The sequence below is a fragment of the Coregonus lavaretus genome (genome assembly GCF_964263955.1).
Source record: "Coregonus lavaretus genome assembly, chromosome: 10".
Lineage (NCBI taxonomy): Eukaryota > Metazoa > Chordata > Actinopteri > Salmoniformes > Salmonidae > Coregonus > Coregonus lavaretus.
Window position 1 is genome coordinate 47,572,148 of NC_139997.1, and position 27,569 is coordinate 47,599,716.

The following is a 27,569-nucleotide window of genomic DNA, read 5'->3' on the forward strand; positions in this document are numbered from 1 at the left end:
ATAAATTCCATTCCAGTGGGGATGATAAGGCAATAACAGACAGAGCATCATGCCAATGTTCATCACTGTTTGTTCTAACACACAACCATTGAAATTTCCACACTGACAAATTGAAGCATTTGTTGTCAAAGGTTCATTTACACCTATTTCTAATCGTGAGCATGGTAGAGACATCCAATTTCTGTGTCTGGGCAGATTACTCTCATGTAGGACCCATCATGGCAGAATCTATGTTTCTTTATGATATATTACCTACTAAATAGGTTACATAGTCTAGGCTATAGCGGGTAAATCTGTAGGATAGCTCAGAATAGCATTTATTTGTCTTTTTGGGAAATGTTTTCAATGGCATAAGAAAAGAGTGCATTTAGCGCTACAAACTGACTGTGTCCTGGCTAAATCACTCAAGCCTCACCACGCCCACATTTTACAAGCAGACAGGAGCCACGCTCGGTAGTAAACACGGGATATGACTGTTCATTCACACACACAGCAAAGGCTACGCGACAGACAGCTGACTGGAGAGTGCGAAAATCAACAAATCAGGAGTATCAAGCTTTTGACAGCAAAGGAGCAAATCACCACCTTTATCTGGATTCTTCTTTCTTTTCATGAGGTTGTGTTTATTTTACTACGATAGTTTATCACAGCTTCAGATCCGAAGAATGAGAGGGAATCTTTCCCCGAACGAAGATATTTCAGGGTATTACTCAATGATGCCTGTCTCGGACTTCCATACAAAGCCTCCCTGTACGATGGAGCCCGCGGACCGTATGTGTGGAGCGCGAGGAGCTGTCACCGCCAGACCGCTGATGGGGAACACCTCTCCGTGGCAGCACTCCGGGGATGGAGGATGCACGCAGGACGGATCTGAGGAGTTAAAGGGTATGGTTGTCATTGCGTCTCACTTTTTTTTAAAGTGACTTCAACAGATCTTGACTGCTAGATAATAATATGAATAGATTTGTATACCTTAATATAATCAAGGTTTTGTTTTTATATTTAGAGATTATGTTTTTTATTACCATAATGCCACACATTATTGATATTCCCCAGATATTCACTCTCAATGTGACAAGCTCTTAGTAGGCCCTACTGCAAACATGAAACTCATTCACAGAAAATAATTTGGGGAAAATACACAATTGTTTACTGTAGCACATGGACATATCATTGCTCCTCTTTGCTCTTGCAGTAGTGACATCAATATTTCATCTACACTCATAATGAACACTGTATCCTGATGCAATATCTCTAGCGTTCTTATCTTATTTAACTTCATAGAGCACACATGCACACAAGCATGGACACAGTTTCTGTGGGCTCTGGTCAGGTTCTTATCTCGGGCCTGTAAAACATGGAGGGGATGAGTAGATATGATATCGCTGAGTAGATATGATATAGCTTCCACACAACTATGGAGCAAGGAAGTTTGTTTTAGAGCAGCCCAGTTACATCTCCCTCTCTAGCTGGAAGGAGGAACACATGGCATGCTGATTTTCTGGAAAACGATGCAGCAGGATGAACGTATGGTTCAGTAAATGAACTGAATTATAATACAGTTATAGCTTGGATCTTGGTACATCTTGCTTTTGAACCAAGCCTGGGACCTTTTGCACATCCATGTCTAACCTATAGGGATGAGTTGACATTCTATGGCTGCAGGGTTGTCATCTGCAGCTCAGTGTCACCATGGTGTAACACAGTGAGATGTGTCAGGAATCAGGAATGAAGTGAGTGCATTGGAGAAGTACTGTATGTGTAAGACCTGATCAGATCTCATCTCAGGAGGAGTGGTTATTATTTACCCCCCACTTGAGGTTACAGAATCCACTAATGAAAACGAGGACCAGATCAGGCTAGCTAATTCCAGTTTCCTCCACCAAGCTACCAAACTAGCTAGCTCTGGTCATGCCCAATGACTAGGCTCTTTCTCATGTTCCAGCGTGAACCCTGAGATATCCTCCCTCCCTCCTCCATACACAAACTCCAGTCCCCCTCCTTCCTATAGTGTTATAGGCACCCACCGTCCCCTTTTAGATTTTCAATCACACGTCTGTTCATGTTTCAGACTGAAGTGACGAAACATACTAGATTATTTTATTGCTAGGTGGAGAAGAAAAAAAACATCTACAAGAGAAGCAGAGGAGTTGACCTGAAGTTCTGGATTTCAATGGTTTCACAGGGGCCTTAACTAGAGTGATTTGGCTGTATATCTCTCAATAAGTTCAGAAATGATGTGTCGTTACCGGTGCTTTCAATGGTAACCATGTTTAGCCCAGCTGTTGCTGTAGGGGAGATAATAATAATAATAAGCAGGCTGAGATAAGTGTTTAGGTCCAGTTAAGAGGCCATCGAGGTAACCAAATTATTAAAGATTAGCACAATAACCCATCAATAAATTACAAATAATTCCTGATATTCCCAGGAAAATAAAATGCTCTTCGGACATTCAATCCGGTAAGATCTTATTTTCTCCTAGTTTTGCAGTAAAAGTCTGTTTTCGTCCAGAGCTGCAGAGCTAACAGAGATATGACAAGTGATTCATGAGGCTGTGACTGAGGCCTCAGTGAGTTAGATATGCCCGTTCCCATAGTTGGAGGTTATTGTGAGTAGCCCTACATTCCTATGGCGGTGAAGCGCCCCTTATAATAGCCTGTTAGAGGTCCAGTCTGGCATATGGGCTCAGGAGTAAGAGAGCATCCAGGGGGAGCTCCATGGGTGTGTGTGTGTGTGTGTGTATGTGTGTGTATGTTAGACCCTTTGTAGGGGGTCCTTGGCTGGAATCTGGGGCACCAGCAGAGTTATGGTTTTCCTTGCAGCATTTCCTGTTCTACAGAACGAGGCCCCAAACGTTTTCCTAAAATGGTATCTGTGTTCATACAGTGTGAGGTCCCTCTACACATTAGGAAAGACCTCTCTTTTATCAGAAAAAGTAAGTGGCCTTGGTACAAGTACACCCCCTGGACAGGACACTACTCTATCGCAGGGCCTTACCCCCTATCTATCTCCTTAATGCTGAGTGCCGAGCAGAGACACATCGGGTCCCATTTTTACAGTCTTTCGTACAACTCGGCCGGGGATCAAACTCTTCCAATCTCAGGGCGGACACTCTAACCACAAGGCAACTGAGTTGGTTCAGGAATAGTCACATAGTTAATTAGAAGTTAATGGTCATTCTGTCCCACAGAGCTGAATTTAACTGACATGTGTGGAGTGTTTGTGTGCAAAAACAATTAATGTGTATTGCCCTCAAACTCAACTCTTGACATCGAAGCCAGTTCTGCTTTTTTTCATTATTCCCCTCTAATCACAGACTGATTTAAGACTTGGGACACCAGGTGGGTCCAATTAAGTATCAGGTAGAACAGAAAACCAGCAGGGTTAGAGTTAAATACCCATGGTGTATTGCATTGGTGGGTGACATTTATTAGTTCAGGCTAGTGGCTGAAATTCACACTGTAAATATTGTTTTGTTGAGTTCCTGAATCCAGAACTCACATTCTTGTATTAGAAGAATAATGCTGTTTTTGTCTGACTGCTTTATATACATGTCTGTAGCCATCTGCCTGACCATAAGGCTGTGATGCAACTGTATGCTGGCCATGTGTTCTGTTTGTGGTCTTTCAAGTTGTTTTGTCCTTATGTTACCCCAGCTCCCCAAATGAAGCCCAGATGTAGTGCTAGATTGAACTATTGTTGTGTTGTTCTCGTTTGGACGATCTGAGAACAGTTACTGTAACCACTGAAACCCCACTTGGGCCCGCAGCCAGCATGTTTGTGAATAGAGGCTGTCTTCATAACATGTGACAGTGGGTACGCTCTATTAGGGGGAAGACAGGGGGAGGCAAGGCAGAGTTATGAAGGGGACGGGTGCTTGGTGGGGTCTTGGAGTAAAGCATTGTTCCCCAATGTGAGTGATGTGTGGGCAGCTGCTGCTTGTGACACTGCGGAGTGATTGTTTTTCCTGGCCCTCTGCCCCTTTAACCCCGCCCCGGAGTGACATTCTGATTGAGACCAGAGTAGCCTAGTTTGAGGCAGCTTTTAGGGGGATTGCCCCCTCCCCTTCCCACTCCTGCTCCTAACAGAGACAAGGAAATTTGAGAAACTGTGCGTGCATGCGTGTGTGTGTTTAATGGACTCTCCTCTGCGTCTCTTTCTCCGGGCAGCGGTTTGTGGAGCCCTGCCACTGCTGGCAGTGGTGTTCTGCCAGAAGAGAAGCTCAGTGCCTCTTCATAGGCCCATTAAGTTACCCCTAGCAGAGGACAGAGAGAACAAAACATACTTTAACAAACACTTCAATCTCTCCTCTGTGCCTTCCAAAACCTGAAACTAGGGAACATTAAACAATAGTATTTTATTCCAAATCTGGACAGAAAACAGATTCCAAACAAATGAAAGTATTACCATGGAAAAACGACATGATTCACTTTTAGAGTAGGCCTACTGTTGTTTTTGCACCGGCTGCTGAAAGGCTCTGTTGAGGTCTTTATACAATAAAGACTAGTTAGTTGTTCCTTCCTTATAAAGTCTGCAATAGAATGAGAGGCCTCAGGAAAGATGTATGATGCACTCCTGCAATGAGCACGGACAGGGCATGTGCATCTCTATTGATGTCAATCTTCATAGATCACCATTGTATGGTGCTCGTCTCTGAGTGATTGGGTCTTGCCTTAGTTTGCAGTGCTCCTCAGCTTTTTCTACCAGAGACAAGCATGTTAGGGTTTTTTCTCTTCGAGAAAAAGAAAACGTAAAAACTGATGAAGTAATGTTATTAATGTATAGACAGACCTTGTCAGCAATATTCCAAGGCATGCTCTTTTAAGCTCAAATGAAGCTAGCTTAATTTCTTTTTCAGTCCTTAAATTGGCAAGCATGTCTGTTCATGAAACACTGGCAGTTTTATTAGTGTTTATTTAATACTCTCCTCTCTCACTTATTTAATGACACTTGTAATCCGTGATGTGGAAAATGAGCGGCTGTCATAAAGAGTTGACATGCCTGCTCTCTGGCGCTAGCCAGACAGTGTGCATTATGTCAGGAGTTTCTCATGACGTCTGTTACATATGGCCCTCAGCCGAGGTCCGGGGCTGTCTGACCTCTGGACACTCAGACCTATGGTAACTGAGACACTGTCTGCGTGGAAGAGGAGAGAGAAGGAGAGAAGAGGAGGAAAGGTTAGGAGAGATTCGGGAAAGAAGAGTTGAGATAGGGAAGATGCAATGGGTTTAATTGTTGCTGTATATTCGCGTTGTCTGGGGTGACCAAACTCAACTGTGTGTAGTACGGTACCTGACCTGTGATACGGTACCTGACCTGTGATACGGTACCTGACCTGTGATACGGTACCTGACCTGTGATACGGTACCTGACCTGTGATACGGTACCTGACCTGTGAATAAGTATTTTTCCACAGCAGCGATGGCGTGCACATACATCATAACCTACAGTATGTGTCAGGGAGGATACACAGTGCTCCTATTGACACTCAGCAAAAACACTCTACCTTATGCACTGATGACCACCCTTCTATGCTGTTACATTCAGTGGAATAGGCACTTGTCTCTGGCACCTCTTGACTGTTGGAGTGTTGTGTAAACTAATTACCATTCCATTTGTTGTGCGCTGCTGTTTGTCTACTGTAGATCATGCGATTGTATGCCCTCATAGTTGGACTCTAGAGTTAGTAAGTAGTGTTTGCTCTGATTTCCCCAGGAGGTCACAGACAGGATTACTGTGGCTTGTGGTAGAAATAGCCTCCATTGACCCATTAATGTACTTTTTAGCATTCCAGGAAAGCTGAAGAACCGGATAAATGCAAGAAGCAAACCCGTTTTGATGTTAATCATCATTATATAGGACAACGTATTAATATGTTGCATCTGAACAGTCAATCGTCATTAGAACAGGCTGCTCACACTGTAGACTTGGGTGAATTCCAAGTGATCATCTGTCACTGACTGTGAAGTGTGAATGCCATCTTTCTCCGTGCCCAGAGTGAACAGTCACTGACACAACACTGGCAAATCTCAACATGTGAATTAACACACCAAAATACATTACTAATTGACTCTAAGCAGAGTTGATAGTATGAGGTCAGATCAGTGACAGAGTCCCTGTGTATTTATAGCCTCCATACAGGTCTGGACCAGTCTCAGTCAGTTTGACCCAGGGCCAAGCCTTGGTGTCTGGTGCCTAGCTGGCTCACACCTCCACTGCTATCCCATCATTCACCCCTGCTACGGTGGGCTTGTCCCCAGTGTCTAGGGCCCATTGTCAGGCTGCGTGGTTACATAAGAGGCCTTGGATGTCAAAGCCTCCATTGATTAGAATAACACATTGGGGTGGGATGACGATGGACATCTCCAGTCAGAACTGTTGGCGAGCCTAGAGATCTCACCACACTTTGGGTCCTTGTTTAACTGACTGTGTGTTTTGAGGGTTAATTGAGGAATAATAAATGTGGTGGGTAAATTACTCTTAAATTCAGAACAGTGCTACTGTTGAGTTTCCTAGCTTTGCATTTTAGAGTCTTGGCAGAACAGTGTGTACCGACAGCTCACAGTCTCAGCCATTTCCCTGGTTACGTCTTTGTGGTTTCAGTGACAACATTAAGAAAAGTGTTTTCCTATTTTAATTTAAATACATTTAAGTAAATGCTTTTAAACTCAGTTACTGTATGGTTTAGCTAAGATTGGATAATGAATCAGTCGCTGTATGAAATTTCAACAAGGAGAATTCTCTAACTGTGCTATAATCTGTCTTTTCACAGAGAAAACTGTGCTTGCCCCACCGGTGTTCGTCTTTCAGAAGTCTTTCACCCCATCCATGAAGGTAATCTGAATCATATCCTGAAGGGTAACATGTTGACAGATGATGCACATGCATTATTAAAAAGCAGTTGCTAATAAATAGGATACATTCAGAAACATGTAATGGAAGAATATGTATCATTAGTTTGCATTTCTGAACTTTCTTTCTGTAATGTATTTCTACAGAGGAGAGCAGAGAGATGGGAGGAGGGATCAGGTAAGCATTATATATGCTGCATGTCATAACAAGCAAACATTTTGCTGGATGATTACTCTCTGAATCTCTGTTACTTTCTATTGCATTGGCAGTAATATATTTATGTGTACTTGGCTTGTTCTCCAATAGTTGTGGGAATCAGTGCAAACAAACGAGTCCGATCTTTCACCTACCCTAATCCTAACAGCAGAATGAGGAAAGGTGAGTGTTCAGAAATATCAATTTGCAGAAATTGTCTGCCTACTCTATAAAAAATATGTACATACGTATTATGGTATTATTACCACCAGACATAAACCTTTGAGGGTTGAATTATAATCCCTGTTCCTCAGTGTTACTCTCCTTTGGTAAGGGTGATTTATTTGTACAATCTCTACTGACATTTCACCTACAGTATATACACAATGCTGCTGGTTAACATGATTTCTCTTATTTCTCTGTGTCTCTGACAGGCTCCTGTGACGGCAGTAGACGAGTACGAACAAATTCCCACTCTTTTCCCCAACCGCCTCCAGGTAAACAACCGCACAGTAGACAAGACCTGTCAAGACCTGTCATCTCTCTACTGTCCTCTATTATCTCTATCCTTTCATCTCTCCTTTCTAAGCTGTCCTCTAGTGCATACAGCGCCCACGCAAATAAGTAGCAACTGAGTCTCGTTGCTTGATTCCTTGACTCGCCTGCATATGATTGTAGCCTTAATAAAACTGGGATCTTACTGGAATAAAATACAGTATCTCCATATCTTTTAAATGAACTGAAGCAGTGCACCATGACATAGCCGCGGGAAGAATATTTGGCGCTACAGACGGCTATATCGGTCGGCTAATACAGGACTAGTAAAGGCCCAGTGCACTACTTTTGTGAGAAAAATTAATAAATAATAATAATGATTTTTCAGGGGGTGCTGCAACACCCTCAGCACCCCTACTTCCCGCGGCTATGCATCATGATCATACTCTCTGAAAAGGTTTCCTGTCTATATTCACTGCCAGTATTTCCTCTAGGTCCATACATTCCAGTCACACCATCCCTGTAAAGGGTTCTTCGTCTGTCCCCATAGAAGAACCCTTTGAAGAGCCCTTTTTGGTTGTAGGTAGAACCATTTTGGGTTCCATGTAGAACCCTTTCTACAGAGGGTTCTATATGGAACACAAAAGGGTTCTACCTGGAACCAAAAAGGGTTATCCTATGGGGACAGCCGAAGAACCCTTTTGGAACTATTTTTTCTAGAGTGTAGATTCCCAGCAGCCACTTCACTGCAGCCCCTAGTATCTCTTTCCCCTGATCCGTTTCAGTTTCACTCTGTCACTGCAGCCCTCACCTGCTCATCACAAATCACCACCATGACCCACCATTGGCAACGTGGTACCCTCACTGCTCATTGTTGGCCAAGCATGTTGAATGTTGTCATGTGCTAAGTCTGGCGGTGACTTTGACATAAATGTGGGGAGCGTGTTTTAACTTTAACCATATATGATATGTCTGTCTGTGTGAACTCTTCTGATGGATCTCCACTCCCCTCTCTCCTAGTCTCAAGATCAAATGTCTTCATGCCCTCAAATCTGTGCAACCGGACCAACAATTCCCCAAACACAGGTAAATATCCATTCTCTGGTCTTATGTTTACCTTTTGATGTGCTAAAATACCTATAATTATCTAAATAACTAACAAACCACACTTAATCTCTATTCTACATATAGTGTTTTTTTTTTCCATACCTGATCGTAAGACTGACTTTGAAGGACAGAAATGGATTAAAGTCTCTTTATACCCCTCCTTTTCTATTCCTCTCATCTTCTGTGTAGTTACACCTCTGAACAGGGTCAGAAGGTCATTCCTTCAGCCTGCACGTCTCCTCGCCCCTCAGCCCTGGAACATCTCCTCACAGCCACACCTATCTGAGGTATTCTACAACTCTCTTCACCCCCTCACACAGAGTGAAATGAGAAAACTCTCTCAGGTAAAAAATTAAAAGAGAGTGAACTCTCTCAGACCTTAAAAGTATTTCAATAATAAAATACTTCTCAGTTGGGGTTGTGTCAAAAAGAGAGTGAACTCTCTCAGACCTTAAAAGTATTTCAATAATAAAATACTTCTCAGTTGGGGTTGTGTCATTGCCTGAGGGACCCACATGCTTTTCTCAGAGAAACATATTCACTCACTAACAGTTTATAAACCCAAACCCCAAAACCGGTTTGAATCAGTTCTTTCTATTGGAAATTATTGTGCAATGTTTTTTTTGTTAATGTCTGTCAATGCTTAATTAGCTTTCTCTCTACTCCCGAACTTGCCAGATCAACACACTCAATTATATAATAGGTTTTGTCTGTAAAATGTATCTTATTTTCTATTTACACAAGCATTGTGTTGAATTCTTTGACTCAAGGAAGTACCAATCCAATGTAATTTCAGGAATGTAATAGGACTGTAAAATAATAATTTGCATTGTTTTTTTGTCCCACTTCCACAGGTGAGCCATGATCCTTCAGATGATGGCTGCAGCATCACAACTGACCGCTCCTCCACTGTTGGTGTATTACATCAGAAGAAACCCCCTCAAGTTCACAGGTATGCAGAGGACCTGGTTTAATGTAACAGTAAGGATGCAGGGTATCTGGTCAGGTCAAGTCTGTGCAATATTTCTGTTTTAAAGCCTCCCAGCCACTTTAAACAGTATATTTGACAGTTGACATTCTAATTGAGGGCTACCCACTCCAGGTCAAGGCATGGATTAGTTCAACCAGGGGGTTAGGGTTACAGGTTAACTTCCAGTCCAGACCCAGGACTGGACAGCCTTGCTTTAACCCAGAGACCCTGACAGAGTTGTGTTGTGTTTCCTCTGTCAGAGCTATGTGGGGTCTAGGGGTTTAGTTCCCAGCAGTGATTCTGAACCTGCTGACCTCTCTGCTGACCTCTGGTTCACCCTCCACAGATCAAAGGCAGACGGTACCACCTCAGACAGGGTCCAGTTTGTGTTTGGGGAAAACATGAGCGAAAGAGTCTTGGTGAGTTCAGGATACTTTCAGTAAAGCACACCGACATACACTACATGACCAAAAGTATGTGGACACCTGCTAGTCAAACATCTAATTCCAAAATCATGATCATTAATATGGAGTTGGTCCCCCCTTTGCTGCTATAACAGCCTCCACTCTTCTGGGAAGGCTTTCCACTAGATGTTGGAACATTGCTGTGGGGACTTGCTTCCATTCAGCCACAAGAGCATTAGTGAGGTCGGGCACTGATGTTGGGTGATTAGGCCTGGCTCGCAGTCGGCGTTCCAATTCATCCCAAAAATGTTCGATGGGGTTGAGTTCAGGGCTCTGTGCAGGCCAGTCAAGTTCCTCCACAACGATCTCGACAAACCAATTCTGTATGGACCTCGCTTTGTGCACGGGGGCATTGTCATGCTGAAACAGGAAAGGGCCTTCCCCAAACTGTTGCCATAAAGTTGGAAGCACAGAATTGTCTAGAATGTCATTGTAGGCTGTAGCGTTAAGATTTCCCTTCACTGGAACTAAGGGGCCTAGCCCGAACTATGAAAAACAGCCCCAGACCATTATTCCTCCTCCACCAAACTTTACAGTTGGCACTATGCATTGGGGCAGGTAGTGTTCTCCTGGCATCCGCCAAACCCAGATTCATCGGTCGGACTGCCAGATGGTGAAGCGTGATTCATCACTCCAGAGAACGCGTTTCCACTGATCCAGAGTCCAATGACGGCAAGCTTTACACCACTCCAACCGACGCTTGGCATTGCGCATGGTGATATTAGGCTTGTGTGCGGCTGCTCGGCCATGGAAACCCATTTCATGAAGCTCCCGGCGAACAGTTCTTGTGCTGACGTTGCTTCCAGAGGCAGTTTGGAACTCGGTAGTGAGTGTTGCAACCGAGGACAGACGATTTTTACGTGCTACGTGCTTCAGCACTCGGCGGTCCCGTTCTGTAAACTTGTGTGGCCTACTACTTCGCGGCTGAGCCGTTGTTCCTCCTAGACATTTCCACTTCACAATAACATCACTTACCGTTGACTGGGGTAGCTCTAGCAGGGCAGAAATTTGATGAACTGACTTGTTGGAAAGGTGGCATCCTATGATGGTACCACGTTGAAAGTCACTGAGCTCTTCAGTAAGTCAATTATTTTTACTGCCAATGTTTGTCTATGGAGATTTCATGGCTGTGTGCTCGATTTTATACACCTGTCAGCAACGGGTGTGGCTGAACTAGCCGAATCCACTCATTTGAAGGGGTGTCCACACACTTTTGTATATATAGTGTACTTATACAGTAGCAATTTGCATAGGATGACTATGAAATATATGATGTCATCACACTTGTATTTCTTTAAATGTGTTACCAAACACGTTTTATTTACAGAAATGCTCTCACTTTCTCGCCCTCATATAGAGACCACAGAAATCATCCAGCAGTGAAGATTCTGATTGCAGCTCTGATCCTGAGTCTTCCACCTCTGAGTCAAGTCATAAAGGTAAATCATTAAGTTCGTCATAGTGTATTTACATGAGTACACAACTCTGGTCCTCAAGAACCAGTACCTCAATGGCCACAGTGTCTGCTGATCCACCAAGACTGTGGTCCTAGGCTGCGTTTACACAGGCAGCCCAATTCTGATATTTTGCCCAATTATTGGGAAAAGAGCTGATCTGATTGGTCAAAAGACTAGAATTGGGCCACCTGTGTAAACACCACCATAGAGGACTAGAGCTGTGCACCTCTGTTCTATTAGTAATTGACTGCCTCTTAGTGGATGCCTTTCAGAACTGCAGCTGAAGTGCTGTCTGTGTTTGCTGATAGGTGCTGTGTGGAGCAGTCTGAGGGAGTCTGCTGCAGCTTACACAGCGTCCTGTGGGAGGCAGTGTGTGCTCAGGCAGGTTCAGCTGTTCACTGGGGAGGAGAAGGAGAGCAATGTGGTCCAGGTGAGGACCTATAGGGCACGTTCCTCTGCCCAGGCGTTGCTGACGCATGCCAGATCTTACAGTGCCTGGATAGGTATTTTACGTATCAGCTAACCACATCATTAGGTTATACCAATCTGGTGCCTGACGGCACAGTTCATAACGAGGAATGCGACCATTAGGTTGAAATAGGATCCAATAGGTCTGTGCCTTCTGATATTGCTAGAGATAGTGGTGTACCTTTTTAAATACCTTTTTAAAGCGTGCTTTCTGTTTTTATTTTAGCTAACCTGCAGACTGTTTGTCCTGGAAAAAGGAACACAGTCATGGACTGAGCGAGGGAGAGGAGTCCTGCGACTCAATGATCTAGCATCAGGGACCAAAGGAGGACTGCAGTCCAGGATAGGTGAGTTTACCATGAAGGAGATTACTATTTCCATCAATCTGACTAACATCAGCACAGCTTTCTGTTTCTCATCCTCAGTATATCTCATATATCTCTCACACATGTCGCCATCTGAACAGTGATGAGGCACCAGGGCAGTCTCAAGGTTATCCTCAACACCAAGCTCTGGCCACACACACACCTGCGTCGCCCGGCCCGCCGGAACCTCCAGGTGACGGCCACCGACGTGGAGACTCAAGCCGTCCGGGTGTTCCTCATCCAGGCCGGCGCCAGGGACGTGGCTCGCCTCTACGTGGCCATCCACCATCGGCTGGTAGCCCTACGGGCCAGTGCTGCTGGGAGGGAGGCAGAGGCTGCAGGGGGCAGGACCAGGGAGGGGCACTGCAACAGTGAGAATGAGGAGGAAGAGGAGGAGGAGGAGGAAGAGGAGAGACAACGGCAAGAAAGAGAAGAAGGGCTGCTAGTGACACGATTGCGACCTGGTAAGAGTGAATAGCAACAGGGATAGGTCTGTACTCTAGCATACAGTTGTCTGAGATGAAGTTGTCTTAGATTATCCCTTACTCTTTCACCTACACACTTTTTTGTCTACGACTAAGTCCAATGTTTAGCACATTGTTTTTCCCGTGTAAAAAAACGTGGGTTTGGAAATTGTTTAGATAGTTTGATTAAGGGACAACTCGTCCTCCTGTCCGTCTGGTGGGTAGTCACTAATCCACAGTCCACATTCCAGAGGGAGGGAGCTGTTAGCAGGTGGTAGTCTCTCTCAGACCTTCACTCTGCTGCTGGCAAACCCCCCACATAAAAACAGAGTAACAGATGGATCCCCCATCATGGTGTATTACATTCCTAAAAGTCCCAGGCCTAAAAATATATACACTGCTCAAAAAATAAAGGGAACACTAAAACAACACAATGTAACTCCAAGTCAATCACACTTCTGTGAAATCAAACTGTCCACTTAGGAAGCAACACTGATTGACAATACATTTCACATGCTGTTGTGTAAATGGAATAGACAACAGGTGGAAATTATAGGCAATTAGCAAGACACCCCCAATAAAGAAGTGGTTCTGCAGGTGGTGACCACAGACCACTTCTCAGTTCCTATGCTTCCTGGCTGATGTTTTGGTCACTTTTGAATGCTGGCGGTGCTTTCACTCTAGTGGTAGCATGAGACGGAGTCTACAACCCACACAAGTGGCTCAGGTAGTGCAGCTCATCCAGGATGGCACATCAATGCGAGCTGTGGAAAGAAGGTTTGCTGTGTCTGTCAGCGTAGTGTCCAGAGCATGGAGGCGCTACCAGCAGACAGGGCAGTACATCAGGAGACGTGGAGGAGGCAGTAGGAGGGCAACAACCAGCAGTTCCTGCAAGAGGAAGGCATTGATGCTATGGACTGGCCCGCCCGTTCCCCAGACCTGAATCCAATTGAGCACATCTGGGACATCATGTCTCGCTCCATCCACCAACGCCACGTTGCACCACAGACTGTCCAGGAGTTGGCGGATGCTTTAGTCCAGGTCTGGGAGGAGATCCCTCAGGAGACCATCCACCACCTCATCAGGAGCATGCCCAGGCGTTGTAGGGAGGTCATACAGGCACGTGGAGGCCACACACACTACTGAGCCTCATTTTGACTTGTTTTAAGGACATTACATCAAAGTTGGATCAGCCTGTAGTGTGGTTTTCCACTTTAATTTTGAGGGTGACTCCAAATCCAGACCTCAATGGGTTGATAAATTTGATTTCCATTGATAATTTTTGTGTGATTTTGTTGTCAGCACATTCAACTATGTAAAGAAAAAAGTATTTAATAAGATTATTTCATTCATTCAGATTTAGGATGTGGTGTTTAAGTGTTCCCTTAATTTTTTTTGAGCAGTGTATATACAGTACCAGTCAAAAGTTTGGACACACCTACTCATTCAAGGGTTTTTCTTTATTTTACTATTTTCTACATTGTAGAATAATAGTGAAGAGACATCAAAACTATGAAATAACACATATGGATTCATGTAGCAACCAAAAAAGTGTTAAACAAATCAAATTGTATTTTATATTTGAGATTCTTCAAATAGCCACCATTTGCCTTGATGACAGCTTTGCATACCCTTGGCATTCTCTCAACCAGCTTCACCTGGAATGCTTTTCCAACAGTCTTGAAGGAGTTCCCACATATGCTGAGCACTTGTTGGCTGCTTTTCCTTCACTCTGCCGTCCGACTCATCGCAAACCATCTCAATTGGGTTGAGGTCGGGGGATTGAGGAGGCCAGGTCATCTGATGCAGCACTCCATCACGCTCCTTCTTGGTAAAATAGCCCTTACACAGCCTGGAGGTGTGTTGGGTCATTGTCCTGTTGAAAAACAAATGATAGTCCCACTAAGCCCAAACCAGATGGGATGGCGTATCGCTGCAGAATGCTGTGGTAGCCATGCTGGTTAAGTGTGCCTTGAATTCTAAATAAATCACAGACAGTGTCACCAGCAAAGCACCCCCACACCATAACACCTCCTCCTCCATGCTTTATGGTGGGAAATACACATGCATAGATTATCAGTTTACCCACACCACGTCTCACAAAGACACGGCGGTTGGAACCAAAAATCTCACATTTGGATTCCAGACCAAAGGACACATTTCCACTGGTCTAATGTCCATTGCTCATGTTTCTTGGCCCAAGCAGGTCTCTTCTTCTTATTGGTGTCCTTTAGTAGTGGTTTCTTTGCAGCAATTCGACCATGAAGACCTGATTCACACAGTCCCCTCTGAACAGTTGATGTTGAGATGTGTCTGTTACTTGAACTCTGCAAAGCATTTATTTGGGCTGCAATTTCTGAGGCTGGTAACTCTATTGAACTTATCATCTGCAGCAGAGGTAACTCTGGGTCTTCCATTCTTGTGGGGGTCCTCATGAGAGCCAGTTTCATCATACTGCTTCATGGTTTTTGCGACTGCACTTGAAGAAACTTTAAAAGTTCTTGAAATGTTACGTATTGACCGACCTTCATGTCTTAAAGTAATGATGGACTATCGTTTCTCTTTGCTTATTTGAGCTGTTCTTGCCATAATATGGACTTGGTCTTTTACCAAATAGGGCTACCTTCTGTATACCCCCCTTACCTTGTCACAACACAACTGATTGGCTGAAACACATTAAGAAGGAAATAAATTCCACAAATTAACTTTTAAGAAGGCACACCTGTTAATTGAAATGCATTCCAGGTGACTACCTCATGAAGCTGGTTGAGAGAATTCCAAGAGTGTGCAAAGCTGTCATCAAGGCAAAGGGTGGCTATTTGATTTGTTTAACACTTTTTGGGTTACTACATGATTCCATATGTATTATTTCATAGTTTTGATGTCTTCACTATTATTCTACATTGTAAAAAATAGTAAAGATAAAGAAAAACCCTTGAATGAGTAGGTGTGTCCAAACTTTTGACTGGTAGTGTATATATTTTTTTAAACCATTATGAAAGAGAGAAGAGAACACTAGATTAGTGGTTTTCAACCGATGTGCTGCGGCACACTGGTGCGCCTTGAGGAACTCTCAGGTGTGCCGCAAAACTTTTCCTAATCTTGATAATTTTTTGGAACAATCACTTATAAACGAGACCTGTTGAATGCACATGGAATTTTGACTTGGGAGCACCAATGCCGCTTAGATATACACTGATCAAAAATATAAACACAACATTCAACAATTTCAGGGAATTCTACTGAGTTACAGTTAATATAAGGAAATCAGTCAATTTAAATAAATTCATTAGGCCCTAATCTATGGATTTCACATGACTGGGATTACAGACATGCATCTGTTCATCACAGATACCTTTTTTTTTTTAAGTAAAGGCGTGGATCAGTTTGTGCAGAAATTCTTCAGTTGTGCAAACCCACAGTTTCATCAGCTGTCCGGGTGGCTGGTCTCAGACAATCCCACAGGTGAAGAAGCCGGATGTGGAGGTCGTGGGTTGGTGTGGTTACGTACTGCCAAATTCTCTTTTATTTCAACTCATGAAACATGGGACCAACACTTTACATGTTGCGTTTATATTTTGTCACACAACACAATGCCACAGATGTCTGAAGTTTTGAGGGAGCATGCAATTGGCATGCTGACTGCAGGAATGTCCACCAGAGCTGTTGCCAGATAATTTAATGTTCATTTCTCTACCATAAGCCGCTTCCAACGTCGTTTTAGAGAATTTGGCAGTATGTCCAAACGGCCTCACAACCGCAGACGATGTTTAACCACACCAGCCCAGGACCTCCACATCCGGCTTCTTCACATGCGGGATCGTGGGTTTGCACAACCGAAGAATTTCTGCACAAACTATCATAAACTGTCTCAGGGAAGCTCATCTGCGAGCTGGTGATCCTCACCAGGGTCTTGACCTGACTGCAGTTCGGTGTCCTAACTGACTTCAGTGGGCAAATGCTCACCTTCGATGGCCACTGGCACGCTGGAGTAGTGTGCTCTTCACGGATGAATCACGGTTTCAACTGTACCGTGCAGATGGCAGACAGCGTGTATGGCGTCGTGTGAGCAAGCTTTTTGCTGATGTCAACGTTGTGAACAGAGTGCCCCATGGTGGCGGTGGGGTTGTGGTATGGGCAGGTATAAGCTATGGACGACGAACACAATTGCATCTTATCGATGGCCATTTGAATGCACAGAGAAACCGTGACGAGATCCTGAGGCCCATTGTTCTGCCATTCATCTGCCGTCATCACCTCATGTTTCAGCATGATAATGCACTGCCTCATGTCGCAAGGATCTGTACACAATTACTGGAAGCTGGAAATGTCCCAGTTCTTCCATGGCCTGCATACTCACCAGACATGTCACCCATTGAGCATGTTTGGGATGCTCTGGATCGACATGTATGACAGCACGTTCCAGTTCCCGCCAATATCCAGCAACTTCGCACAGCCATTGAAGAGGAGTGGGACAACATTCCACAGGCCACAATCAATAGACTGATCAACTCTATGCGAAGGAGATTTTTTGTGCTGCATGAGACAAATGGTGGTCACACCAGATACTGACTGGTTTTCTGATCCATGCCCCTACTTTTTTTTTTAAAGGTATCTGTGACCAACATATGCATATCTGTATTCCCAGTCATGTGAAATCCATGGATTAATGCCTAATGGTCTGACAAACACTACTGTAGCTCCACCACCTTCCTCCACAGATGCTGGTACTTAGATTGACGCACGGGCGCGTCAATAGACTCTTAATTAAAGGGGTACTCACAAATTAATCATCATGTGTAAGGAACTATAAAAATAGTTCAAATAAACCCTATTTAATCTATAAAAAATGTTTGTCACAGGAAATAGATGATTTGCAGTATGGATCAGATGAGATGGAGGTCATTACCACTAAATAAATTAATAGGGAAATTGAAGGTGTGCCGGAGGATATTTTATCCCATGAAGGTGTGCCACAGTTTAAAAAAAGGTTGGGAACCACTGTACTAGAGATGAGAAAACTAGGTTTTGCTGTTTATCTAAACAATAGTCCACTTGTTATTCCTTGCAACAACCTCTCCTTCAGCCTCCTTGAACTTGTATGCCAACAAGACACCTAAAGAAGCTAAAATTAGCCGATATCACCTACCCCTGCATAAATCGCATTCCAGTGGAGGGCAAGTTATGTCCTCAGGAGCCAAAACATGTGTTGTCCCTGTAAAAACTCAGTAGAGACCTACAGTGCATTCGGAAAGTATTATTCATTCTCTTTTTAGGCTTTATCAATAATTAATAAAATCTTGCTTATTGACAATGTTTGGCATGTCCATGCTCAGCATAATGCAATTTACAGTAGGCCTAGCGCCTACATCTGTGTGAATGCTATTGAAGCCATAAAACTACTTAGAACAATGTGGACTGCAAATGGGTTCAAGTTAACATATTTAGCAAAGATACAGTGCATTCGGAAAGTATTCAGACCCCTTGACTTTTTCCAAAAGATTTTACGTTACAGCCTTATTCTAAAATTGATTAAATAGTTTTCCCCCCTCATCAATCTACACACAACACCCCATAATGACAAAGCAAAAACAAGTTTTTAGACATTATTGCAAATGTATAAAAAAAAAAAATGAAATATCACATTTACATAAGTATTCAGACCCTTTACTGAGTACTTTGTTGAAGAACCATTGGCAGTGATTACAGCCTTGAGTCTTCTTGGGTATGACGCTACAGGTTTGGCACACCTGTATTTGGGGAGTTTCTCCCATTCTTCTCTGCAGATCCTCTCAAGCTCTGTCAGGTTGGATGGAGAGCATCGCTGCACAGCTATTTTCAGGTCTCTCCAGAGATGTTCGATCGGGTTCAAGTCCGGGCTCTGGCTGGGCCACTCATGGACATTTAGAGACTTGTGCCGAAGCCACTCCTGCGTTGTCTTGGCTGTGTGCTTAGGGTCGTTGTCCTGTTGGTAGGTAAACCTTCGCTCCAGTCTGAGGTCCTGAGCGGTCCTACCTTTTACTGAGGAGTGGCTACCAAAAGGCCTGATTGGTGGAGTGCTGTAGAGATCGTTGTCCACCTGGAAGGTTCTCCCATCTCCACAGAGGAACTCTTGAGCTCTGTCAGAGTGACCCTCGGGTTCTTGGTCACCTCCCTGACCAAGGCCCTTCTCCCCCGATTGATCAGTTTGGCTGGGCGGCCAGCTCTAGGAAGAGTCTTGGTGGTTCCAAACTTCTTCCATTTAAGAATGATGGAGGCCACTGTGTTCTTGGGGACCTTCAATGCTGCAGAAAGTTTTGGGTACCCTTCCCCAGATCTGTGCCTCGACACAATTCCTCAAGGATGATCAATGGAAACAGGATGCACCTGAGCTCAATTTCGAGTCTCATAGCAAAGGGTCTGAATACTTATCTAAATAAGGTATTCCTGTTTTTTATTTTTAATACATTTGCAAAAATTTCTAAAAACCTTTTCGCTTTGTCATTACGGGGTATTGTGTGTAGATTGTTGAGGTTTTTTGTTTTTTTTAATAAGGCTGTAACATAACAAAATGTGGAAAAAGGGAAGGGGTCTGAATACTTTCCGAATGCACTGTACATGACATGAGAATGCATTCTGAACAACCCTTAACATGGCCATTTTCTCATTGTGCATTTACCAGACAAAACACTGTGCAGCAAAACATAGAGCTACTGTCTACAAGTATTACAATATTTACACACATAACATGTCTGTCTCTCTCCTTTGCAGTGGTTTGTGATTGGATACACAGTAAACCCAGTTTGGATTCTTGGTGACATGACATCATATTCTGACCTGGACCATGCAACAGTTTTGGGTGTCATCACATCTGAACAGAACTTTGGCAATAATGGAACAGTGGAACAAAACATCAAGAGACAGCTTGCAAGTATTTACTATCTACTGAGCTACCATGACTGCCTTAAAAAAAAAAAAAACATATGATTATTCTATTGCTGTACTTACTTTTATATTTTACGTCATTGTGGCAGTGTGCAAGGGGAGAGTATACTGCCACATTACGACAGAAGGAATCTAGATGTAATGACTGATTTTAAAAGACGATTGTATTTATTTGATTTTGTTAGTTTATCATCCATTTATATGTGCTATTTGTGGCTGAGGCACCCACATTAAACTTATTTGAAACATATTTGGAATATTCCCAAAGGGTTTTGTTCTTCTGTATTTCCTTTATAAGCATTGTTTTATATTTTGTAAGTGTTTTAAAAACAGCTTATGATCAACTGAATGATTTGAAACCATTTTTGTAGGTCTTTCACTACAAATAGAATAGAATATGTATCTACCTATTTCAACTGTGAAACAAACAAAATAGCTTTATTGTTAGCTGTTTCCTTTATACAGTACATTACTGACATAAACAACAATCTCAAGGTTGTGGTACACTCACCTTTTCTGCACAGTACTCAGTGCATGCTTCTGCCTAGCTCTGTAATTGCTGCGAGAAAACATTGAAATGTTTTTAATGGATTTCAAGTTCTATTACCCAGTGTATTGTCATCAGCAATTTACTTAAAAGGGTAATCCTGCATAAAAGCAAACATGACTAGCATCTAGTTCATATTTTGATTTGTATATATTATATTAATCTGCTTCTGGTCATATCACCATGTTATGTGAACAGTTATGTCATCGTGATTGATAAAAACAGATTTTCTGATACAACGTTTGAGTTTATCATAATTTTTCATGGTTGTTGTTGGGGGTACTGAGCTGATGTTACTAACAAAAAAGTAATCTTGTCCTCTAGTCTAGTAGACCTGCTTTCATCTATCCAGTTTTTTCAGATCAGTGCAGGCGAAGGAGAGAAGACAAAGGTAGCCCACTTTGGACAATGTTTGCCAAATGAATAGCCTCTCTACTGCTGATTTTCCTTACATTTTAGTCATTTAGCAGACGCTCTTATCCAGAGTGCATACGTTATTTTATTTTTTTCATCCTTCATGAATACTGAAGGACTGGTGAGGTTCCATTCATATTGCTCTCCTATTTCTAGTATTTTTCAGGTGACAAAAGGAAAGGAGTCTAGGAAAGGAAGCTATTTAGACAACAACAATGCTCTGGCTCCACCGGTTTACACTAGATAACACAGACACAAAGTCAGATTCCACAGCCACAAAGTCAAAATTGGCAACAAAAAAAATAGCTTTTTAGTCTTAATTTAAGTTTAGGGTTAGGCATAAGGTTAGCAGTGTGGTTAAGGTGAGGGTTAATGTTAGGTTTAAAATCAGATTTTAAGAAGATAAATTGTAGAAATGGGCGGGGTTTAGTCATAATTATGACTTTGTGGCTGTGGTAACTAGTGACGACAGGCTCCACCCCTGAAAAGCACGTTGTTGTTGTTGTACGTAATGAAATAAACGTGCATTCAGCAAGTCTGCGTGCTTCAAAGATGGTGTTGTAGCTACTAGGTCGGTGCAGCTGGGTCAGAAGTCCTCTGATTATCAAACACATGCATGTATTTAGTGTCTTGAAGCTGCTTAGAGTATATAAGTATGATGAAACTAATGCTTGGATTATTAGAATATTCTTTGAAAATGTGAAAGGCTCATGTAGAGGTTCGCTGGCAAGGAACTTTGATAGCCAACGATATATGTGCTGTGTTTAGAATTGACACGTGTTGGGCTTACATTTAATTTTGATAGATTTAAAACTAGTTATCCCGTTCTACCTAGCTGGATCAGGAGTGCGCGTGACCTTCTTTCCTACCATTACATCAGATGGCAAATGTTAGTGAGACGAAACAAAAGTCGTTCATATAAACTGTCATAGCTAGCTACCTACCTTGTCAGCTCGTAAAAGTGAAACAGAGACCTGGCTAGAGTTACGGTGGTTCGTTTTTAAGCTGCTATAGTAGCTAGCTCGATAGCTAAACTTACTAGGTCGTGCTTTGTCAATTCAGAACTACACTAGCTAGGTAAGAGTTGGTGTCGCAGTATCTGGATTTGCCGATTGTAGTGCATGAAGGGACCCAGGTCAAACAGCTAGGACATCGGATTGGATTAACCGACATTGGCCAATGGGGACCAACAACGAATAACTTTTGTTTAATGAATTGTATTGTTTAATTGTATTATAATAATTTACAAGAATGACTCACCGTTCCTTTATAAACTTCCTGTGCCTTGGGAATCGAGCTGTCACTATTTTAAATGGGAGCTCAAGTCGCCTCCCTCACATTCAGATGGAGATACGAAGTATTGCATCACAGGCTGAAATAGGTTTTAAACCCGCAAAAGTTGCTGTGGTGACAAAGATGACAAGGTATGAATTCGAGCAGCAAAGATATCGCTTTTCAGAACTCTCAGAAGAGGACCTAAAACAGCTGGTAAGGGAATGGAAAACGATGTGATATAAATGGTACTTGCTCTCAAACGCCCTCATTTGTTAATGTGTTCTTCATTGACAGTAAAACACCCCCTAAACAAGGCATCATCAGCACACACCAGTTTCACTTTCAGTTCAGACATGGAAACCCAGGTGATCCGATAGGTATATGCTGGTGATAGACAAATATTCACTGAGGATGTCAGATTCCTTTCTCAATGTTGAGTTGTATGCTAATCCTCACCACCAGAGAGCCTGGTTGAAATGACTTTGCTGTGATTATATAATTGTGGTCATCTGAGTTTTGGGGCTTGTTACAGCTTGCATTGAAGGGCTCCAGCTACATTGGGCTTCTGGAGAGACACAACATCCACATCCGCAATGTGGAACACATTGTGGAGAGTCTACAGTAAGATGATAGGATTTTATTCAAGGATGTTGTTGTGGTGTACTGTCTACAAAAGGTCATGAAGGTGTGGACGTGGCCACATTACCTTTGTGTGTCTCTCTGTGTTCCCTCTAGGAAAGAGCGGATTGAGGTGCGTGTGGTGAAGAGAGGGGAATATGATGAAGAAACAGTGAGATGGGCAGACGCCATTATCTCGGCAGGGGGCAAGTGTTCCCGTTTTAAGAGTTTGAGAATAGTAGCTGATCACTTACATGGTCACTTTCCCACAGAGGGGTACAATACAATTACAAATGAATTCCTATCATACTGTTGAAAGTCAGTGCTCAGAGAAGGGTCAACTCAAACCATGAATAGGCCCATTTCACCCTGAGACCTTGTTGACATTAGCTCTGACACCCTCCCGTTCCTTTTGTTAGGGGATGGGACTATGCTACTTGTCGCCAGTAAGGTTTTCAATAAAGACCAACCGGTTCTTGGGGTTAACACAGACCCTGAAAGGTAAGAACTCACAACAAAATGGGTTAGCGAGGATAAAGTGGTGAGATGGGTTGGGGCAAGTGGTAAGTTTACTTGACTGGTAAGGTTCTTAGCTAGTTCAGAACAGACAGGTTGGGGAATTCCTTGTTGTGAATTTCAGCATGTTATAGAATGAGAGAGAATAAATTACTTTATCTAGTTTGAGGGAAAAAGTGCTCATATTACAAGCATGTCTTTTTTTTTCTTTGCATGAAGGTCAGAGGGACATCTGTGCCTTCCTGTGCGTTACACACATGCCTTCCCTGAGGCACTACAGAAACTCCGCTGTGGTCAGTTCAGGTGGGTGTTTCACTTCCCTGGCCAGAAAACTGCTTTTAGGAAGGCTATGTTTATGTGTAAAGAATAGTCTGATGATCTCTTTGTCACACCTCCACAGTTTTGTTTCGCATGCCTGGGATGTATTCACTAGGAACAAAACAGGGTGGGACCTACCTGAATTTGTCTAATATAAACTCTTGTTTCCGTTGCTAAATGTTTTGGACTAATGATTATCGTTTAAGAACCAAACGGATCAAATGGAACCAAAAGGGGAGGGACAATGCTGAATTTGTCCAACAGAAACTATCGTTTACGTTTTCAGTAAACTGTTTCTGTTGCATAACGTTTGCAACAGACTAAATGTTTTGCACCAGAATCGCGGTAATGATTACACCCCTGGTCTTACTACTCTGCCCTCTAGTGTTACTGTTGCTGAACTGTCAGACATGAGTTTCTGATTCCAGGAATAGTAATGCCTATTAATATCATGGCATGTTTCACCACCCCCTCTTCTTTCTCTATATGTTCCTCTCCCTGTCTACTGCATATTGTACTACTTAACTCTTTTGATTCATTTACTTCCCCATCCCACCTCTCCTATCCCCCCCTCCACCATTCCCTCTCCACCCCTCCCCCCTCTCCTGTCTACCTCCTGCAGGTGGCAGTGGCGGCATAGGATCCGTCTACACCTGGAGGGCACAGGGATCAACCCCACCCCAGTGGACCTACATGAACAGCAGCTCAGTCTGGAGCAACACAACCAGGCCCACCGTATCACCCTCATGGAGGCCCAACGCAGTACGGCCCCTCAGCCTCCGATGTGTACCTGTATCAGTCTCTTTGTCTGTCTGTCTGTCTGGGCCCTTGGGACAAATCTAACACTTATTGAATGGACGGTGCACTGTATTGAATGAATAATATGTCTTCTTGTCTTACTTACAGCGGTGTGTGTGTGTGTTCACAGTCTCTGTCGTCATTCATTGACAATTATTTTCATGTGATTTGTCAAAAAGCCCTTTTCTACCGGTCCCTCTATGATTTCATCTGTTTCTTTGATACAGGTGAGGTTGACAGCTTATCCAAGCCCTACCTACTACCTGTCAGAGGACTGAATGAGATCTTCATTGGGGAATCTCTTTCCTCAAGGTACCCTTGTCCTCCAACCAAGCCATGGCATCATGAACCCCCCCCCCCCCAAAAAAAAAAACATGCCTGTTTTGCTGTTCATCAATCCTACCCCTGCACTACTATCACGCCCACCCATCTCACTATGCACTCATTGGTGGATTTCTGTCCGCCACTCACAGGGTGAAGTGTAAATCCATAAATCCCCATCTCACCCTCTCGCTCAATAGGGCTTCCTACTATGAGATCTCTGTGGACGACAGACCGTGGGAGAAGCAGAAGAGCTCTGGCCTCAGCATCTGCACAGGGACCGGATCTAAAGCCTGGTACACATTTTACATGTATATTTTAGTCATTTAGTAGATGCTCTTATCCAGAACGACTTAGTTAGTGCGTTCATCTTAAGATAGCTACAGGTATGTGAGACAACCACATATCCCAGTCATAGTAAGTACATTTGTTTTCCTCAACAAAGTATTTATCAGTAAAGTCAGTGCTAGTAGGAAAAGACAAGTGTTCCCTTTTTTTATACGAAGCTCCAACACACAAGCCTTTTTATTTTTTTGCCGATCCTGGAAGATCCCTGTCAATGCTGCGTCTCATTCATGCTAGTTCTAAAATAATCTCAATAAATAAAAACGATGTGATTGAAAGCACAGCCTTTAGTGGTCCTCCAGGGCTTGAATGTGCGCTTAATGAGACTCATTCTAGTTTGTGTTCTCACCTACAGGTCTTACAATATTAACAAACTGGTTGAACAGGCTGTGGAAGATGTCCTAAGGATAGGTATGTGGACTCCAACCTTTCCTCATGAACAGCAATGATCATGTGGATTTGTTATTTTCTTGTTAAATCTGTCTAAATGGAATTACAGCTGGAAATTGAGACAATCAATCAATGATTTTGGAGAACCTGCATAGTACACTGATAATAAGGGTATTACAGTGATTGAGTTCTCAATCTCCCCAGGAAAGGCACAAACGGGTCTTGATATTCCACTGAGTCAGGACTTTATTGAGAAGGGTGAGTTCCAAAATATGTACAGCTGAATGTGTTGTATGGATGGATGGATGGATGCTCAAGGAAAATTCATATATATGAATCTCGTAATGTATTTTGTCAGTGACTGATGAATACAACGAGTCTTTGGTGTTTGGTCCGGAGGAAGGCAGAATGTTCTTCAGCATCAGAGAGCCCATCGTCAACAGAGTATTCTCCAGCAGTCACCAAAGAGGTTTTGCCAACAGGTCAGTTCTATCTACAGTACCCATTCATATTGTCTTGCAGTGGGGTTTGATGTACAAGATCACACTTTGAAATCTTCTTGGTTTTGCTCTTCAGGGTGTGTGTGCGCTCGCGGTGCTGGGACGCGTGCATGGTGGTGGACGGAGGGACTTCTTTTGAGTTCAACGATGGTGCCATAGCAACAATCACCATGAACGAGGAGGACCAGCTCCGGACTGTTCTCCTTGAAAACTGACCAGCCAACCAACCATCCTTACAGAGCTCACACAAGATTGTCAGCAGCAGTGATCTATAAAGGGAGTAGGGAGACAGGACTGGTCTCTTATTAGGACCTGTGACCTCAAAATGAACTTGAAGAAACTTATCACATCCTCCCCTTGTAGCTTTCTGGATTTTCACAGACCATTTAGTCACGTGTTCTTGGCTTTTGCATTGGTTTGGCTGAATCGGTTACAGTTGGGTTTTATTTCGCTTGACTTGGACTGAAATAGGTGCTGGTACTCATTTTGGTTGCCAGTGCTGTTTTAAATTTAGGGGCAAGAGTACCACAATACTTTTGAGCAAATATTTTATAAGAGGAACAGGAGCCCAAGCAGTAGAAAACATGAGGTGCTGTTACTCAGCTGCCAAAGTCAAGCGCTTGTCTTGATTTGATATACCCATTATTTTCACAACCTTACCGTGCCAGCAGAAATGTGTAGTTATCCAGTAGTTGTTACTTTTTCACGATACAATTACTTACAGCAGCCTGGTATTGTTCTACATCTTGCTCCATTAGACTGTTAGTTTCCCAAGTTGAGTTTGCTTAAGCATGATTTCATTTTAGGTACATGAGACTGTAAAGTAATTGTCAGGATGCTGTGAGTAGTTTCCGAACTTGCTTCTGACATTTACCGTTGCCAAACACTACCCCATCAAGATATCAGGTCAAACTGAAGGACAGAGCAAACCCACATAACAATGGTTGACTTACTGGGCTTTTTTTATTCTAGAAAAGTATCATTTTAAATTGCTGTAAATGTGTCCTTTTTCAGGTGATATGTAGTCTGTACCCTCCCTGCTGGAGTAGTGTTTAATGCCCAGGGATTTCGCCATGTGAAATGCTTACCTTTACATCTGAGGATGAGGTACATTTCTTTGTTTCTGTAACACATTACCTGACTGAAGAGGATTTTAAACAGTCTGCTCTGCCATCAGTTTCATTTGTGTAATTATATTAAAGTAGTTTTATTTTTAAACGGTGCCAATTCCTATTGGAAAGAATGTTGATAGCACAATGTGGTATTGGTGAAAAAATTACACTAAATTGTATTCTATGTTGCTGATTTTAGATTTTTTATAGCACTTTTGAGCTGCTTGGCTTCAACCACAGATTGGAGATTGAGGGCAATATGAAAAACCAAAGTCATTGTATTGCTCCCAACAGGCCAGGGCCTCATCTCAACTTTGACAAAACAAGAACAGTATGCGCCTGGGCCAATCTGACACTGACAATTTAGGAAACGGCGTAACAAAAAAAAAAGTTGCTTCCAGCCTTCGCTGTGGGGTCACTTGGAAAACAACCTGGAGTTAACATGAATGGTTATTTGTAATTTACACATTGTAATAAGATTAATATGCAGAAGGGGGCAATGTAACTGTAAATCCCTATTGTGTAGTGAATTCTGACATGTAAACTGTATATGGGATACCTTGTGGTTCTAGTTCTACAGCTGAAGTGACATAACTGATGTTTATGGTGCCAGGTCATGAAACTGTGATTATTAAATGGTATGAAATCAAAGGT

At 43.0% G+C, this 27,569-nt stretch overlaps 2 protein-coding genes and 1 long non-coding RNA gene across 4 annotated transcripts; 2 read left to right on the forward strand and 1 right to left on the reverse strand.

Annotated features, from left to right (window-relative positions):
- The first annotated feature begins 435 nt into the window (after positions 1-435).
- LOC311136479 (ran-binding protein 3-like) lies at positions 436-20,545 on the forward strand. Of its 2 annotated transcripts, none has more exons than XM_084170619.1 (14): positions 436-885; positions 6,773-6,834; positions 6,999-7,029; positions 7,159-7,230; positions 7,482-7,544; positions 8,563-8,628; positions 8,839-8,993; positions 9,504-9,601; positions 9,966-10,038; positions 11,441-11,522; positions 11,849-11,970; positions 12,235-12,355; positions 12,475-12,837; positions 19,588-20,545. In XM_084170619.1, exons 1-14 carry the CDS (start codon positions 612-614, stop codon positions 19,632-19,634), a joined length of 1,629 nt encoding a protein of 542 aa, XP_084026745.1. In that variant the 5' UTR covers positions 436-611; the 3' UTR covers positions 19,635-20,545. The 2 variants fall into 2 exon arrangements, with proteins under 2 accessions (XP_084026745.1, XP_084026746.1); XM_084170620.1 differs by having other exon boundaries at positions 486-885; positions 8,839-8,936.
- LOC311136482 lies at positions 11,380-22,278 on the reverse strand. The gene is made up of 3 exons (XR_014613867.1): positions 21,983-22,278; positions 20,273-20,320; positions 11,380-12,736 (listed from the first exon to the last, which is right to left on the reverse strand). It is a non-coding gene; the product is annotated as an uncharacterized lncRNA (long non-coding RNA).
- On the forward strand, positions 21,891-27,563 carry LOC311136481 (NAD kinase 2, mitochondrial-like). Its single transcript, XM_084170623.1, has 12 exons — positions 21,891-22,210; positions 22,530-22,618; positions 22,733-22,821; positions 23,035-23,116; positions 23,351-23,434; positions 24,072-24,211; positions 24,475-24,559; positions 24,769-24,864; positions 25,269-25,324; positions 25,508-25,561; positions 25,662-25,785; positions 25,880-27,563. Exons 1-12 carry the CDS (start codon positions 21,974-21,976, stop codon positions 26,016-26,018), a joined length of 1,275 nt encoding a protein of 424 aa, XP_084026749.1. The 5' UTR covers positions 21,891-21,973; the 3' UTR covers positions 26,019-27,563.
- The last annotated feature ends 6 nt before the right edge of the window (positions 27,564-27,569 follow it).

Excerpts from the sequence above, each read along its gene's own strand:
- LOC311136481 (XM_084170623.1), top strand. The coding sequence starts at position 21,974 with ATGACTCACCGTTCCTTTATAAACTTCCTGTGCCTTGGGAATCGAGCT. Across the intron at positions 22,619-22,732 it reads CACATTGTGGAGAGTCTACA|GAAAGAGCGGATTGAGGTGC; the intron begins GTAAGATGATAG and ends TGTTCCCTCTAG. Across the intron at positions 22,822-23,034 it reads CGCCATTATCTCGGCAGGGG|GGGATGGGACTATGCTACTT; the intron begins GCAAGTGTTCCC and ends TCCTTTTGTTAG.
- LOC311136479 (XM_084170619.1), top strand. The coding sequence starts at position 612 with ATGAGGTTGTGTTTATTTTACTACGATAGTTTATCACAGCTTCAGATC. Across the intron at positions 7,030-7,158 it reads GAGATGGGAGGAGGGATCAG|TTGTGGGAATCAGTGCAAAC; the intron begins GTAAGCATTATA and ends GTTCTCCAATAG. Across the intron at positions 7,545-8,562 it reads TTTTCCCCAACCGCCTCCAG|TCTCAAGATCAAATGTCTTC; the intron begins GTAAACAACCGC and ends CCTCTCTCCTAG.